The 15,764-nt window shown below is 43.5% G+C and overlaps 1 protein-coding gene across 6 annotated transcripts in view; it reads right to left on the reverse strand.

The window, feature by feature from the left end:
- Positions 1 to 10,615: 10,615 nt before the first annotated feature.
- Positions 10,616 to 15,764, reverse strand: part of GOSR1 (golgi SNAP receptor complex member 1) — a 37,010-nt gene continuing 31,861 nt past the window's right edge. For all 6 annotated transcript variants that reach the window (XM_004604997.2, XM_004604996.2, XM_055131573.1 and 3 more), the window contains 2 exons: positions 15,426 to 15,508; positions 10,616 to 12,609 (listed from right to left, as the gene is read on the reverse strand). In XM_004604997.2, the coding sequence (XP_004605054.1) occupies positions 12,485 to 12,609; positions 15,426 to 15,508 (208 nt within the window). In that variant the 3' untranslated portion in view covers positions 10,616 to 12,484. The remainder of the gene's footprint in view (positions 12,610 to 15,425; positions 15,509 to 15,764) is intronic.

Here is a 15,764-nt window from a genome sequence, read left to right on the forward strand (position 1 = left end):
TTGGAATGGTTGTGGGCAGTCAGCATCCCCAGCTCTCTCTCCCCCTTCCCCAACTGATGGAGCCTCCAGGGAAACTTGGAGGGTGCAGTTAAAGTTGCAGCAAGAGCGCCACCAGCATCCACCCCTAAACTCCATGTCTTGTGCGGGCTCCTAGGTCCTTCATTTCTCTTCCTGCGCTCTCTTTCTTGCACATACATTGAGAACCGGCTATGACCAGTGACAGGGCCTGTGCAAGCACAAAAGCAAATAAATAGGGGGCTCACAGGAGAGGCGGGTCAGGGAGTCTTCCCAGAGGAAGACTTCTTAAGGAGGTTTTGCGCTTCTCACTTAAAAAATTTATTTTGCGATGAAATCCTTCTAACACAAAATACAATACTGATCATTGAAAGCGAAAGGTATACAGAGAAGTAAAGAGACCAAGGTTGAGAGGAGAAGGAAACTGAAGCAGGTTTATGGGGGTGCTCACGAGTCTCTAACAAGGCCAGAGAAGTCACACCCAATGTGGGGCTGCCTGGACATCTTCTGGGGCAATTTACTGTGAGGGAAGGGGTGGGATGGAATGAGGGAGTCGGAGCCTCTGTGTAAGTTCCAGGAATTCCAACAGGATGAAAAAACCTCCGGGCGGTTTCACGAGCCCCGTGTGCAGGCGCTCACCAGCGGTTTCAGGGTGCTGAACAAACCCCAGGCCAACCCAACAGAAAGCAGATGTTCCTGGAGCCTCTGGGACATTCACACGCTCCGCACCCTGGCATTTAGTGAGCAATTATTCCACAGAGGTCAAGATTTGAAAGGAGGAAGCATTTCCCCGGCAGCCTGGAAAGGTCAATCCTAATGAAGCCCTTTACTAGGGCCTGGGCTGGCACAAGCCTGGGTATGGGGCTGAGAAAGGGACAGGGCGAGGAAGGCAGGCCAGGAAGTGCGGTGGGGAGAGCACTGTGCTTGCTCTGTCCTCAGCATCTGAGTGCAGCTGATGAAGGGCAACAGCAGCTGCAGAGCCCCCTGGAATTCCCTTCCTCAGAGGGGGCCAGACCACTGGGGATGCACTCAGCTTATCAGGTTTTTTTTTTCCTCACCCAACTGTGCTCAGGAGACCATATGGGGTGCCAGGGAGTATACCTGGGTCGACTGCATGCAAGGCAAGTGCCCTCCCCACTGTCCTCTTTCTAGCCCTTCACTAAGCTTTCTCAGTCATGGCGGTCCTCACATTTTGGATGAGATAATTCTCTGCTGAGGGGAGGTGTCCTTTGGACGATACTGAGCACCATCTCTGGCCTCCACCCTTCACCCCCTAAGAGCACCCAAGCTCCCCTCCCAACTGGGATGGCCAAAGATGTCTGCAGACATGGCCAAGTATCTCCTGGGGGAGACGCCCATCATCTGCAGAGACTGCTGTCTCTGCTGACTCCACATCCACAGTTCCCACGAGAGGGTAAGCCACCACAGGCCACAGAGCAGGAACCACTCTGAGAGCTGGGACCTGGGCCCCAAGTTTACATACAAACACCAGCAAATGGTGTTGACATTTGGAGGCATTTTATTTGGGAAGGGAGGTGGTTTGGGCCATAGGCGGTGACACTCAGGAGCACTTCTGCCTCTGTGCTCAGAGATTACTCCTGGGGGTTCTGGAGGGCCATATAATTTCATATTTTAAAAAATAAGGGCGATTCCTAGGGGTTCCTAATCTAGCACCATTTGCCTAACTTTTAGGGTGCTCAGACGTGGCGGTGCTTGATGCCACCTGGTCTACATCCTGAGGTGCTAGAAGGGGTTGTCATGTGGTAATGTCAGTGATGAAACGCAGGACCAAGAATTCTGATGAACCCCTTGAGCTCTCTCTCTGACCCTTGTGGTGCCTTAAATTTCCTTCCTCCAAGACTGCAGAGATAGCACAGTGCGTTAGTGTGTTTGCCTTGCATGGCTGACCTGGGTTTGATCTCTGGCATCCCATATGGTCGCCCAAGCACCGCCAGGAGTAATTCCCAAGTGCAGAGCCGGGAGTAACCCCTGAGCAAAGACAAGTGTGACCAACACTGCCCCAGTTCCCACCCCCAGAATTCCTCGTCATTCAACAGCCGTGGAAGGTAGGCCACTGCTAGGGCCCGAGGTGTCTGCCCCTGGGGTACTGCATTGGGATTAGATGTATAATACTTTCTCCTACCTCCACAAACAGGACAGCTTTGTTTCTTTTCTTTTTGTCTTCATTTTCTGGGCCATACCCAGCGACACTCAGGGGCTATTCCTGGCTCAGTGATCAGGAGGTACCAGGATCAGGGCAGTGCTAAGGGGCCCATGTGCTGTGCTGGGTTTGCATTCCCTGCACTCAGTTTGCCCGGCTCGCTGAACTCTCTCCAGCCCAGGAGAGTTTTCTCAGAGAGCAGTTCATCCTAGAGCGGGGAGAGAGGAGGGAGAGGTGACTGAGGGAGAGGTTCCCATGGGAGACAGATGGGAAGTCCTCAGAGGTGGGGGGCTGCCGGGATCAGCTGGTACCTTGCTCCAGGCCAGGGTTCCAATCCCCACACTGGGCTCCTGGGAGTGGCAGCACTTCAGGACAGTAATGAATGCAATGGGGTGCCCCCAGGGAGGCTGAACCTCAGGCGGGGTGAGTCAGAGGTCGAGGTGAGTCACTGTCAGCCTCAAATGTATGAAGACTCATGGGAGCTTCGCACAGCCCAGGAGGCGAAGGGAAGGCAAGTCAATTAGGGCGGAGCTGGATTTTTCCCCCTTGGCCCAGTGGGATGGGGGCTCTGAGTTGAATTTAATTGAATTTAGAAGCTGTATGAGTTTCCTCCCTCACCCAATTCCCTTCCTTTTGCTGCTGAAGTTGTCTCAATGGTGGTCAGGGACGCAGACTTCAGCTGTGCCGTCTGTGAACATTCTGGGTGTGCGGTCTACAATGCCAGCTGCACCTCTGGCCACAAGGCAAGCTCATCATTTTTCAGTTGCAGGGGTCTACCTACAGACAAGAAACCTGAACTCAGAGTGGGCGAGCAACCTGCTAGTGGCCTCAAAGCATCTGTGCCAGAATAGTCTGAATGCCAAGCCCCACCACCTCCACCACACTATGGCAGCGCTGATTGGTCCAGGATGGATGAACAGGCAGAGGCGGCTGAAAACCCAAGACCGGTGGGACAGCTAGGGGCCTGGACTGTGCCCTGCATGCAGAAGACAGCAAGCTCAGAGTGGCTGGTAATGAATAATGGGGGTCCTAGTTGGTGGGACATGCGATGGGAGATGGAGAAGGAAATGGAGAGGACAGGGCTTATTCTAGGTGAAGAACCAAGATGCCCTATTCTCAACAAATAGTCCATGATGAGAGAGGGAAAATATTATATTATACTCATTTGAAGTTAACTCGCCACTGAGAAAAATTATTGTTTAAAACATAACTTTTAGGGGCTGGAGTAATAGCACAGCGGGTAGGGCGTTTGCCTTGCACGCGACCGACCCAGGGAATCGAAATTCCCAGCATCCCATATGTGGTCCCCCAAGCACAGCCAGGAGTGATTCCTGAGTGCATGAGCCAGGAGTAATCCCTGTGCATCACCGGGTGTGACCCCAAAAGCAAAAAAACAGAACAAAAACATAACTTTTAGGGGTCAGAGGTAGTACTAAGGTGCTTGCTTTGCACATGGCCAACTCTGGTTCGATCCCTGGCACTAGAAGTAATCCCTGAGCATCTCTGAGTGTGGACCCAAAACCCAAAACAAAAAAGAAAAAAAACCATGCCTTTGGCATTGCTAAGTCACCAAACATATTTGCACGTTGTATCTTACACTGTAATTTGGGGTCTGGGAAGGTAGCACGGTAGTCAGGGGTGCACATGTTGCATGCACAGGACCCCAGTTCAATCTGTGTGCACCCCACCCCACCCCAGCACCTCGAGCAGTGGCCTGACGCAACCCTACATACACCACAGGGTCTGAGCAGAACTGCATCCTTGGGCCCAAGCAAGGAACTGAGGCCTGGGAGTGATACACTGATGTCCCCCAACACGACTTGGGGGGTCTTCCCCCGACACTGGACATTTGACAAGGTCTCAAAGATACACGTGTGCTGATGACCTGAGCTTGACTATTTGCTAAGAGTTCTTTTTGGGTTACACCCGGCCATGCACAGGGGTTACTCCTAGTTCTGCACTCAGGAATTACTCCTGGCAGTGCTCGGGGGACCATATGGAATGCTGGGAATCGAACCCGGGTCGGCTGCGTGAAAGGCAAATGCCCTACCCGCTGTGCTATCGCTCCAGCCCCGAGTTCTGTTTCTTAAAGGAGGAAAACAGTATAACAGATCAAGGTGGTACTTTTATGAGGGAAACACTGAATCTCTAGGGGTTTCTTGGAGAAAGCTGCAGACTTTTTAGCACCCGACCTCCTTATCTTTAAGTGTGTTCACTCAAACACATTTTGCAAGCTGAGTGGGAAATCTCAGCCAAGTGGAGTGGAAGGCCTCCGGCTAAAGTGCATTCCTCTCCGCACCAACGCAGCCAGCAAATACTAGCCAGAGAAGCAGGAAAATGTGCCCTTTTCCCTGTTATTTAAGAAACAAGAAGAAATCTTTTGGTTGTTGTTTCAGAGACCACAACTTGCTCCCAGTGGTGTCTGGGCAGGGGGCACGGAGCATAAGCTCTGCTCTAACCTTTTGAGTCCTAAAGGAAACACTCTGAGAGCGAACACAGTGCGACCCTCCAGCCAACTCTGTACCAGGCAGCAGACCCGCAGGGCAGAGCTTCAGCTCTTGTGCAGTGAGAGCCCATCAACAGGCGCCAGCCTGGTATACCTGCCACAGACTGAGGGCCCCCTGTGCTGGGGGTGGGGAGGGGGGCTCACTAGGGTTGGCCTCAGCCACCTCTCAGACTTGGAGGGGTTAAACTAGAATGAAGAGTTGGGCAGAAGTTGGGTACATATCAGGAGCTGGAGATAGAGTTTAGTGGGGAGGGCACTTGCCTTGCACGCAGCCCATCCAGGTTTGATCCCCAGCATCCCATATGGTCCCCTGACCACTGCCAGGAGTAATTCCTGAGTGCAGAGCCAGGGGTAAGCCCTAAGCATCACTGGGCATGATCCCAAAGCAAACAGATTTAAATTCTTGCTTTAGTGGTCATTTCTTATGAAAAGATTACTCAATGAATAGAAAAAGAAAACAAGGGGCTGGAGAGATAGCACAGCGGGTAGGGCGTTTGCCTTGCACGCGGCCGACCCAGGTTCAAATCCCAGCATCCCATATGGTCCCCTGAGCACCGCCAGGGGTAATTCCTGAGTGCACGAGCCAGGAGTAACCCCTGTACATCGCCAGGTGTGACCCAAAGAAGAAGAAAAATAAAGAACCACAAAACCCTTTGATCCAATAATCTTACTTTGAGAAATGTTTACCCTAAAGGGAGGGGGGATTTAAATATCTGTCAATTAAATTTAAAAAAAAAAAAAAAAGAAAACAAAACTACTGAATCCTTCTGGCCTTGTTCCTTGACTGGATAAAAACCAAGCAAAGTACCTCAAAGGTGGTACTTTTGATTTGCATCTCTCTGATGATTAGTGATGTGGAGCATTTTTTCATGTGCCTTTTGGCCATTTTTTTTTTTCTTTTTGGGTCTCACCCGGCGATTCACAGGGGTCACTCCTGGCTCTGCACTCAGGAACTACCCCTGGCGGTGCTTAGGGAACCATATGGGATCTGGGAATCGAACCCGGGTTGGCCTCATGCAAGGTGAAACGCCCTACCCGCTATACTATCGCTCCAGCCCCTGTATTTCTTTCTTTTTTGAGGAAGTTTTTGTTCATTTCTTCTCCCCATTTTTTGATGGGGTTGGAGGGTTTTTTCTCATATAATTCTATTAGTGTCTTGTATATCCTAGATATTAATCCCTTATCAGATGGGTTTTGGGTAAATATTCTTTCCCATTCTGTGGTCTCTATTTTGGTCACTGTTTCTTTTAACCTCTCAGTATCTGCATTGAAAACCATAATGCCCAAAAGTATAGAGAGAGTATGGGGAATATTGTGTATGGAGGCAGTGGGAGGGTGGGAAAGGTGGGGGTATACTGGGGATATTGGTGGAGGGGAATGTGCACTGGTGGAGGGATGGGTGTTTGATCATTGTGTGATTGCAACTCAGACATGAAAGCTTGTAACTATATCTCATGGTGAATCAATAAAATTTAAAAAACCAAAAACCAAAAAGATGGTACTTTAGGCCCTGCAAGTAGATGGAGGGGGTTGGGAGGAAACCAGGTGGTCAAGAAAGGAAATAACGGGCCAGAGCAATAGTGCAGTGGGTAAAGTATTTGCCTTGCATGTGGCTGATTTGGGTTCAATCCCTGGTCCTCCGAGCACTACCAGGAGTGATCCCTGAGTTCAGAGTCAGGGGGAGCCCCTGAGTACAGTCGTGTGCCCTTCCCACTTATTCTTACCTAACACCCCTTGCCCCCCACAAAGAAAGGGGTAGTAGTGGAAGATATAAAAGGATCATGAGGAAGGGAGTCATTGTTAGAGACTAGGTTTCTTTTTGTCTTGAGTCCACACTTGAGTCCATACTCCTGGTTGTGTTCAGAGCTTACTCCTGGTTCTTTGCTCAGGGCTAAATGTAGTGCCAGGAATTAAACTGGGTGAGTGTGTATAAGGCAAACACTTTTTAAAATTGAATCACCGTGAAATATACAAAGTTGTACACGGTTAGGTTTCAGTCACACAACGTTCCAACACCCGTCCCTCTACCAGGGTACATTTCCAACCACCAATGTCCCCAGTATCCCTCCCATTTCTTCATCATCTTCTCTCTCTCGCTCTCTCCCCTCCCCCCTTTTAGGCATTATGATCTGCAATAGATACTGAAAGGCCATCACACCTGGTCCTTTACCTACCCACTTTCATCACACATCTCTCATCCAGTCATCCCTCCATCACTGTCATAGCGATCCCTTCTCTATCCTAACTGCCCTCTCCCCCAGCACTTGAGGCAGGCTTCCAACCATGGACTAATCCTCCTGGCCCTTGTTTCTACTGTCCTTGAGTGTTAAGTCTCTTACTACGTTTCTTATATCCCACAAATGAGTGCAGTCATTCTCTGTCCTTCTTCATGTGACTCATTTCACTCAGCATGATATTCTACATCCATTTATAAGCCAATTTCATGGCATCATTTTTCCCCCTCTAACAGCTGTATAGTATTCCATTGTGTAGATGTACCAGTGTATTTAACCAGTTATCTGTTGCTGGACACTCAGCTTGTTTCCAGATTCTGGCTATTGTGAACAGTGCTATAATAAATATTCAAGCGCAGATGTTATTTCTGCTGTGTTTTTGCACCCCTGGGGTGTACTACCAAACGTGGTACTGCTGGGTCATATGAAAGCTCAATTTCTAGTTTGTTGAGGAATGACCATATTATTTTCCAAAAAGACTGGACCTGTTGGCATTTCCACCAACAATGAATGAAAGGACCTTTCTCCCTGCATCCACACCAGCACTGGTTGTTCTTGTTCTTTTTGATGTGTGCCAGTCTCTGTGGTGTGAGATGATATCTCATTGTTTTGATTTGCACCTCCTTAGTGATTAATTGATGTAGAGCATTTTTTCATGTGCCTTTTAGCCATTTTTATTTTTTTGAGGAAGTTTTTGTTCATTTCTTCTCCCCATTTTTTGATGGGATTAGAAGTTTTTTCTTGTCAAGTTCTACCAGTAAGGCAAACACCTTAACCCCTGCACTATTTCTTTGGAGTTTCTATTTTGGGGTGATAAAAACAGCTGAGTGTTAAATAATACTGCTGGTCATACAATTTTATGACTAAAAGTTTCATACAAGATTCATACAACTAACTTTTATGACTAAAAAGTTTCATGAGTCATATAACTAAATGAATCAGTATACCTTAAGATGAATTTTTTCCTTAAATGTTTTTCTATTGTTGTTGAAGTAATGTGGTTATGACAGTGTTCATATTTATCCTTTTGGTGTAGGAAGTTACTAGTTCTTTATCACCACAAAGTACAAGAAGTGAATTTCATAGCATGTGAATTTTACCTCACTTGCCATTAAGAAAAAAAAAAAAAAAGGCAGACCCTGGTTTGTTCCCAGCACTTACCTGGTCCCCTGAGTACTGCTGGAAGTGATCCCAGAGCACCAAGCCAGGAGCAACTTATGCATTGCTGGGTGTAGCCCAACCAAATAAAAATAATAATAAAAGGTTCAGAAAAATGAAAGCATATACTTGGGGAGAGGTAATGGGAAACAAAAAATTTAAAAATCATTATTTAGGAAAGGTGAAAACTTGTTTTCTTGCAAAATTCTGTAAGTTTACATTCCCATAATGTCTCTGACATTTTTATGAGATTCTCCACTTCTTAGGCTAAAATATTACTGAAATGTAGGTGATAGAGTTTCAGACCCATATTGTTTCACTTTGGGTTTTAGGACATTGTGAGAAAAACATGAATATCCAAGATCTCCTAACTGTTATATGAAACTGCCTTGATAGTTTCTGTTTCAATGCAAACAACCATAGGCACAGCCATTTAGGTTTCTAATTTATTATTAAATTACATAACAAAGTTTCTTCTGTACAGTCAGAAATGTGCATTTAGATGAGAACAAAACTTACAAGTACAATAAAACTGGTTCTGAGAAGCCATTTTGAAAGCAAAAATTAGAAACTGCATTTAGAATAGATTTAAAAGAAATCTCTATTGGCATTTTTCATGAGGAAATACCTTCCATCATGATCAAGTGTGACTGGAATTGATTTCCGATTTCCCTCTCTAAAAGCTAATACAGGATAGGATTAGGTGGAAATACCAAGATTTTAAAGTGAGACTTTAGGTACAAAGAAAATGAGAAAAACCTCTTAAACAAGGCCCAACATTGTCTCAGCTTCTTAACCAATAAATATTCTGACCTCACTTTCTTTTCTTCTATGCACCATAAGGATATGTAGGTATATAAAGAAATAAGACTTAGCTTATAAAGACCATGATGAAAAGCTCTATATCTTTCTAGAGACCAGGCTAACTCAAAAGGAAAACACAATCCTTTAAATTTTCTTAGAAGAATCTTTCAGTTACATTTGTCAAAAAATTCAGTAACGTTGGTCAACTCCCCAAAATCCACATCTTTGAAGATAAAACATGAACTATCAGAAACCAAAAGGAAGAGCAAATTTCCTTAAAGATTTTTACATCAGATTAGAATTATTAACAATGAAAGAAAAATTAATGGAAATGCAAGACTAAGGTGCTTCTACCCTATAGAGACCAAAAGTCATTGCATCAAAATGCTCGAGCATTTTTTTCCTTTTTTTTTTTTGTTTTTTTAGGACCATAGCTGGTTGTTCTCAGGTCTTACACCTGACTCAGTGCTCAGGGATCACTCCTGGTGGGACCTGTGGGACCACGTGGGGTGCCAGGGATTGAATCTGGGTTGGCTGCATGCAAGGCACACTCCCAACCCACTGTACTATCTCTCCCAGCCCCTATCATATATATTTTTTTCTTGTTTAGATTTAGTCAGCATCCAATGGAAAAGAATTCAAATAAATATTATTTAGCTTGAGGTAGGAAAAGACTTCAAAGCTTATCTTTTTGTCACTTATTCCAATTTCAGGATGTAATTCCCAAGTTTGATCCTAGTGTTGGGCAGTATATAAAAAGATATTCTCCATAAAACTAATGTGGATACAAAGGAGAAAGAGGGGAGAAGGAAAGCCACTTTCTAACATTAGAAAAGTAAAGGGGGAAAAAGCAGATTGTACAAATCCTTCAGTAGCAGCATTAATAATAAAAATTAAAAATTACAGTGGAATGTAGAGAGCCTGAAGAGGCCAAAGCACCTAGATATCTTGGCTTGAACTTGGGCAACAGATTTATTAAGTATTTTTTTACTAGAGTTATAAGCTTACATCAAAAGAAAATCTCAAAAGTACTTCTTTTTGTGATTTCTGCCTTTTTGCTGTCATGATTTTAAGTGCAATGATGATTTCTAAGTCATTACTAGAAAGGCCCCGAAAGGAAAGATCCATTTATATAAGTCAATGGCTGAAAAATATACCTTCCAAGAGGCAACCTTTGGGATCAGAAATAGAAAATACTTTGGATTTCCCAGCTCTGACAGGCTCTAAATAAGTAAATACCGTTAACTCACAAGCAAACAAGTGCAGAAAACCAAGATGATCTTAAAAACAGAAACATGGCACAAAACTGAAGAGTTCAAATCAGTGATCATGGGATCATAAGCGGCACACTTCTATTTCTTTGCTTTAGTGATTCTTTCTGCAAAAGAAGAAACTGCAAGAGGGAAGGACAAGCACTGTCCTGGCTACCCGCTTCTGTCCCTGGGCCACCTCACTATGGGCCAAAGCCCTGGGATCCTAGTCAGACTCACCTGACACCAGCATCTACTCTAAACCTTTTCAACTTCCTTAGAAGAACTAGTTAATTTTCATAAAGAAAATAACCAAAGTAATCCTATTCCTTCAATTAAGCACAGCTCTAATGGAAATGCTCATCATCCATCCAAAGTGTCTGTTTGCTTAATGGCAACAAGCCAGATTAGCTTGTGGCCTAGTTTTACTCTCACACAATCTGCTTTAGTGAATGCACCAAATAATCAGACCAGTAAAGAAGTCTGGTAATATAATTAAATAAATAACTTTATTTATGATACTTCAGATTTTATAAATGCCAACTATATAGCAACCAAAGTCCCATATAATCTAGCTGAGGCACAACCACCAATCAAGGATCTTTGAAAAAAATCAAAGACAATAAAGTATCAGGGGAGAGAAGTTTTGTTCTCTTGACAGAGAATTTAATAAATTAACTTACTTCCCTGATTCTTTAAGGTTCACATTGGGAAAAACTTAAGTTTTCTTCTAAGGGCATCCCCAATTAACTCCATCAATCAACCCATACTTAGAAAAATAAACCTGTTTAAAAAAAAAATATCAAATTCCCTCCAGACCCAGAACATAATACAACTGTGACGCCAGAATGAAAAACCTCTCAGTCTCTGTACCAGACCAAGGGTTACTCTACCCAGGGGTCTAGAAATCAAGTCCATTGAAATAGAGTATTGATACACTATTCTGTAGTTAAGAACTACATGCTAGAATCTTTCTGTTCCCTGCAGAACAGTTTGAAGCCAATATTATAAATACCATAGTCAATTTCACTGATGAACAACAGTCTTCCTTGCGAAGAATAGAGAAGCTGGAAGTTTTCAAACTTTTTGGTGATGGTTCAGTTAGATCATAAATTTATAGGAACTGAGAAGCAGTTAAACTTGAATCCAATTCTGGTGGGAGGCTTAACATTTGTCACTGTCCAGGGATGGCAACAGCAGAGGTGCAGGTGGAGACTGATTCTGTTGCATGCACCTTCAACAGTGAAACCATTCTCTAGGTGTTTGAAAAGTGGAGCAGATTTGGAATGAACAGCTTTTTATAGAACACAGTCTTTCTGGCATATCAGGCAGAGTAGTTCTCAAACTTCTGCTCATAAATAGCTGAGCATATACAAATGGCATTATCTGGAGGGTGAACCCTAACATCTTTTACATGTGGTTTATTGAACATATCTCACTGAAAACGGAATAGGTGCCTTCTCAGTTTCTAGTATTAATCCTGACATGAGGAGGAATAGCTGGGGGCACTGATAGACATTATTAGTTTCTTTTGTCACGGTAGAATTGAGATTTCACTTTCCTGTAGTAGTAATTATTCCAAGTGAAAAAATGAAAAAAAAAAATCAAAACAATGACTGATTCATTTTTAAAAAAGTCTTTCATTCTTGATATTTATCCCGTAACATAGTTAACCCCAGTGTGCACAAACAGACACAAAAAAGAAAGAGAAAAATGTGTTTTTTGCAGTGTTTGTCTTTTGTTTTAGGTAACTTCAACTGTGCTGAAGTTTGCCAGTCAGCACTCAAAGAATGGTTTTAAAAAAAAAACAAACAAACCCCCAAAATAGAATTTTCTTTGAAAACCAAGAGATGGGGGCAGAGAGTAGAAATCTATACACAGATCACCCCAAGATGACTTGTGATTTCTCATCATAAGGATAAAATCAAAGGACAAGAACTACTTTTATTCACAACCCAATTGGTGGCTGGGAAGGAAAGCAGTCTTTGGATAGAGAGAAACTTGGTTTCCTGAAGAGTTCGGCTGTAAGGCCTGGCCCATCAACAGCCTTTAAGACTATCACTGAAACACCAAAACTCTGCTTTTGATTGGTTTACTTACCTCTTGGGGGAGAAAAATCAACTGAAAATGGTTTGTTTGTTTTTTAATAACTGAAACCAGATGGAAATGTGTTAGAAAAGGTAGCACAGAAAAACTGCAGCTTCAGCTCAACCTGACCATGTCAGAGTCCACTGTTATTAGTCTTGGATTAATCCTGTTGGCCAAGCTAATTATCAAGACTGTCAACTTCTCCTTTTCCTTATTCCAGGTCACGGCGCGAAAGTGGCGGTAATCAAGAGTCTCTGGAGTTGTCCCATCAATGGAATGCGTATAGCAGCAAGAGGATGGTGCACACGCCAATCACGCCGCCCAGGATGAGCGAATCTCGCCGCTTCCGAAGGTTGATCCGTTGAATTAGGCTGTTCACAGCAGGAAAACGATCTTTGAGAAATCTTTATTAAGGTCATTACTTGTGAGAGCCTCTTCATTGAAAAGCCACAGAAATTACAAGAACAGAGATCAGTGATGTCCAGAAAAAAGCAGCATTGCAAAAGGGAAAGAAAGTTACCCCAAGACTTCAGTAAACTGCCAAATGAGAAAGCTCCCCTACTCAATGTCCTAAACAAATCATTCCAATACACAGCAGTCTACAAGAACAGTGAAGAGAAAAATCCACAGAGGAAAAGAAAAACAAAAATACTGACAGCAGCTGAAGGCATTACTACCTGCAGGGCAGCCTGGGAGCCAACCTGGTTAGGTACAGGGCATCTCTGCAGGTCGCCAGGAGGCACAGATCCAGCCAGGAGCCAAAACCTCTCACTCTCTTTGGAAATCCCTTCCTCAGGAGACTGGAAAGTTTTATCAGAAGGGTACTAAAAAAGTATCTGACCCTGGGACTAAAAAAAGCACTTGACCTTTCCCCTACATGATCAATCGCCCTTAGATTCAGGTAATTGGTGCACCAATTCTGGGATCTATATAAAAGGCACCGGAAAATTGTTTACATTTTTTGCTTTGTAGCAATAGGGAGAATATGGTAGGAAAATGAACTTTAGGAGTTGCTCTAGCTGTGTTATATGGGGAAGAAAAGCAAAGCTATCTTTACTAAGGAAAGGTAAGGTGTAGCTACAGCAGTTCCCACACACGATGTGCATGCACACACACATGAACACACGCATGCACACACACACAGAGCTTTATGCTGCTGCTTGTACATGTGCTAAAGATCAAAGCACATGGCTGTGCTCTCTCTGGTCTGCATTCCTAGTGACTGCTTCTGACTATGCACCTGCAGGAGCAGCCTCTTTGCGAGTAGCAGTATCACATCAAGGTCGGAAAACCACTAACAAAGCCACCTGGGACAGCAGACTGTCAAGAAGATCACTCCTGCTCTCAGTGTCATCCCCAGACTGCCTGCAATGAAATGACTCCAGCAGATGTGCACTTATGTGTATTCTTATATATTCGACATAGTATGTGATCAGCATTACTTTTTCTTCCTGTATTGAATGTTTTGTGTTCCAAGAGTAGTTGTAGAACAGGTATTCATTTGTTTTTTAAATTATTATTATTTTTTAAAAGGACAATTTATAGACACAATTTTTTTGGAGGGGGGCCCACAGCTGGCAATGCTCAAGGATCACTCCTGCCGGGCTTTCGGGAACATATGGGATGCTGGGGATCAAACTTGAGTTATCCACATGTAAGGCAAGTGCTGTACTATAGCTCCAGCCCTACAATGGTATTTTTTTTGAGGGGTGGGATGGGGGGGGGGGATGTAGAACCACTTCCAGCAGTGCTCGGGGAAGGGGAACTGACCATATGTGGTTTCTGGGATTCCAATTGGCGTTAGCCACCACTGCCACATGAAAGGCTAGTGCCTCACCTCCAGTGAGGAATATGCCCTCCCCTTCTCTGGCTAGTGCCTGGCTTAGGAACGGCCAGTGACTCAAGCTGGGGTGACAACCCCAGTTTCCAACGGTTGTGCTTGGGGACTTCAAGCACAACCGTTGGAAAAGATAGTCTATTCCCAAGGAGATTTCTGAGCTGGCAGGAGTTGAAACATGTGGTCATCTCTATTACCATGAGAACACCTACCTCAGAACAGGTCAATACACACAAAAGTGGAAATAAAAGATGGCATTTCCAGAGAGAGGAATATGTTTGATAATAAAATGAATTCAGACATGCCCTAGGTCAACTCGTACCCCTGAATTTTAGCTATCTGAAAAAACAATCCTCCCGTCCACCCCAAATAAATCTGAATTATAGTTTTGGCTGGTGCCTGGCCATGATTCTAGAGAATCATGATTCATACCCATTTTATTTGATTTGATTGAACTCAAACTATTGGAATCATTATAATTGTAGTAATGAAAAAAAAAAGGGATAATGTATATATTGGTACTCTGTAAATGGCAGAAACTTATATAAATTATAAATGACTTTAGATCTGTGGTTCTATACTTAGGGAGACAAGGCAGAAACAAAATATACCAAAACTGTGAAATACCAAAACACCTTCGAATATTCTTAGGTAAATAAGGCATCAAACTAAAAGTAACCTTAATTATCAGAAGACCTGAAGATAGTCAACTTTTGAAAATTAAAGGTTCTCCCCCTCTTAGTAATTGGGAAGAAAAATTTTTTCCCCTTAAAAGGCTAAACTTCTCAAAGAGCAAACAAAATGTTTCTAAGCATCATGCTCATCAGTTTCCACACTGAGTTCCTGGAAAGAACCAGTAATTCTAATTCAAATTGGGAAACTGAAGGAGAGACAGGTAGAAGTTGTAACTGAGAACAGGGAATCTATGTACCCTAGAGTTGAGCCGCATGAAACAAGCCACCATGAAAATACTCTCTCAGCAGTTACAACCTACCTTATAGCTGTCTCCTTCCTCCCCCTTCTAAGCATCTTTCATTGACTTATTTTCCAAATTGAAAAAAAAAGCATATAATTCATGATATTGGGTAAGAATGATGTATTTTGTGAAATTCCAATATATAAGGAACTTTTAAAACGTAAATAATTGGAAAAAATCATTTATAGTTTTCCCCTAAATCTACTACTGAACCTTTGGTATGAAATATTTTAGAAATAGTATGAACTCTCATTAAGTTGGGGTGCAAGGTATATTCATATTCTATCATTACTAAATCTCTACTGTTACTGATAATGGCAATCCATCAAAAAACAGAAAAGAAAAACACACAGATTATCTTTAAAAAAAAACAAACACAAATTTTAAAAAGGATACTGGCCAAAGTATTCATTTTGCTCTGAATTGATTTCAACATTCCTCTCTGGGAAGTCATATTTTCTTTTGTTGCCATAGCGATACTGTAAGGGTGGAATAAAAAAACAGTTAAATAGGCACTAAAGATGATCTTGCATGCATCCATCATACCTTTAAAAGTGAACAGAAGACTAAGGTGAGCAATAACATCTCAGAAAGCAGTATGCATGAACGTGAGACATTTCCTATGCACCTTCCCAGTACCCCTTTTCTGAACGACTGCTTCACCCCTACTGCAATCCTGCTATCTTTTCGGATTAACCAAGTAAACTATTTCCTAGGAATTTCCCCCCCCAAGTA

This window comes from Sorex araneus, chromosome 3 (genome assembly GCF_027595985.1).
Source record: "Sorex araneus isolate mSorAra2 chromosome 3, mSorAra2.pri, whole genome shotgun sequence".
Lineage (NCBI taxonomy): Eukaryota > Metazoa > Chordata > Mammalia > Eulipotyphla > Soricidae > Sorex > Sorex araneus.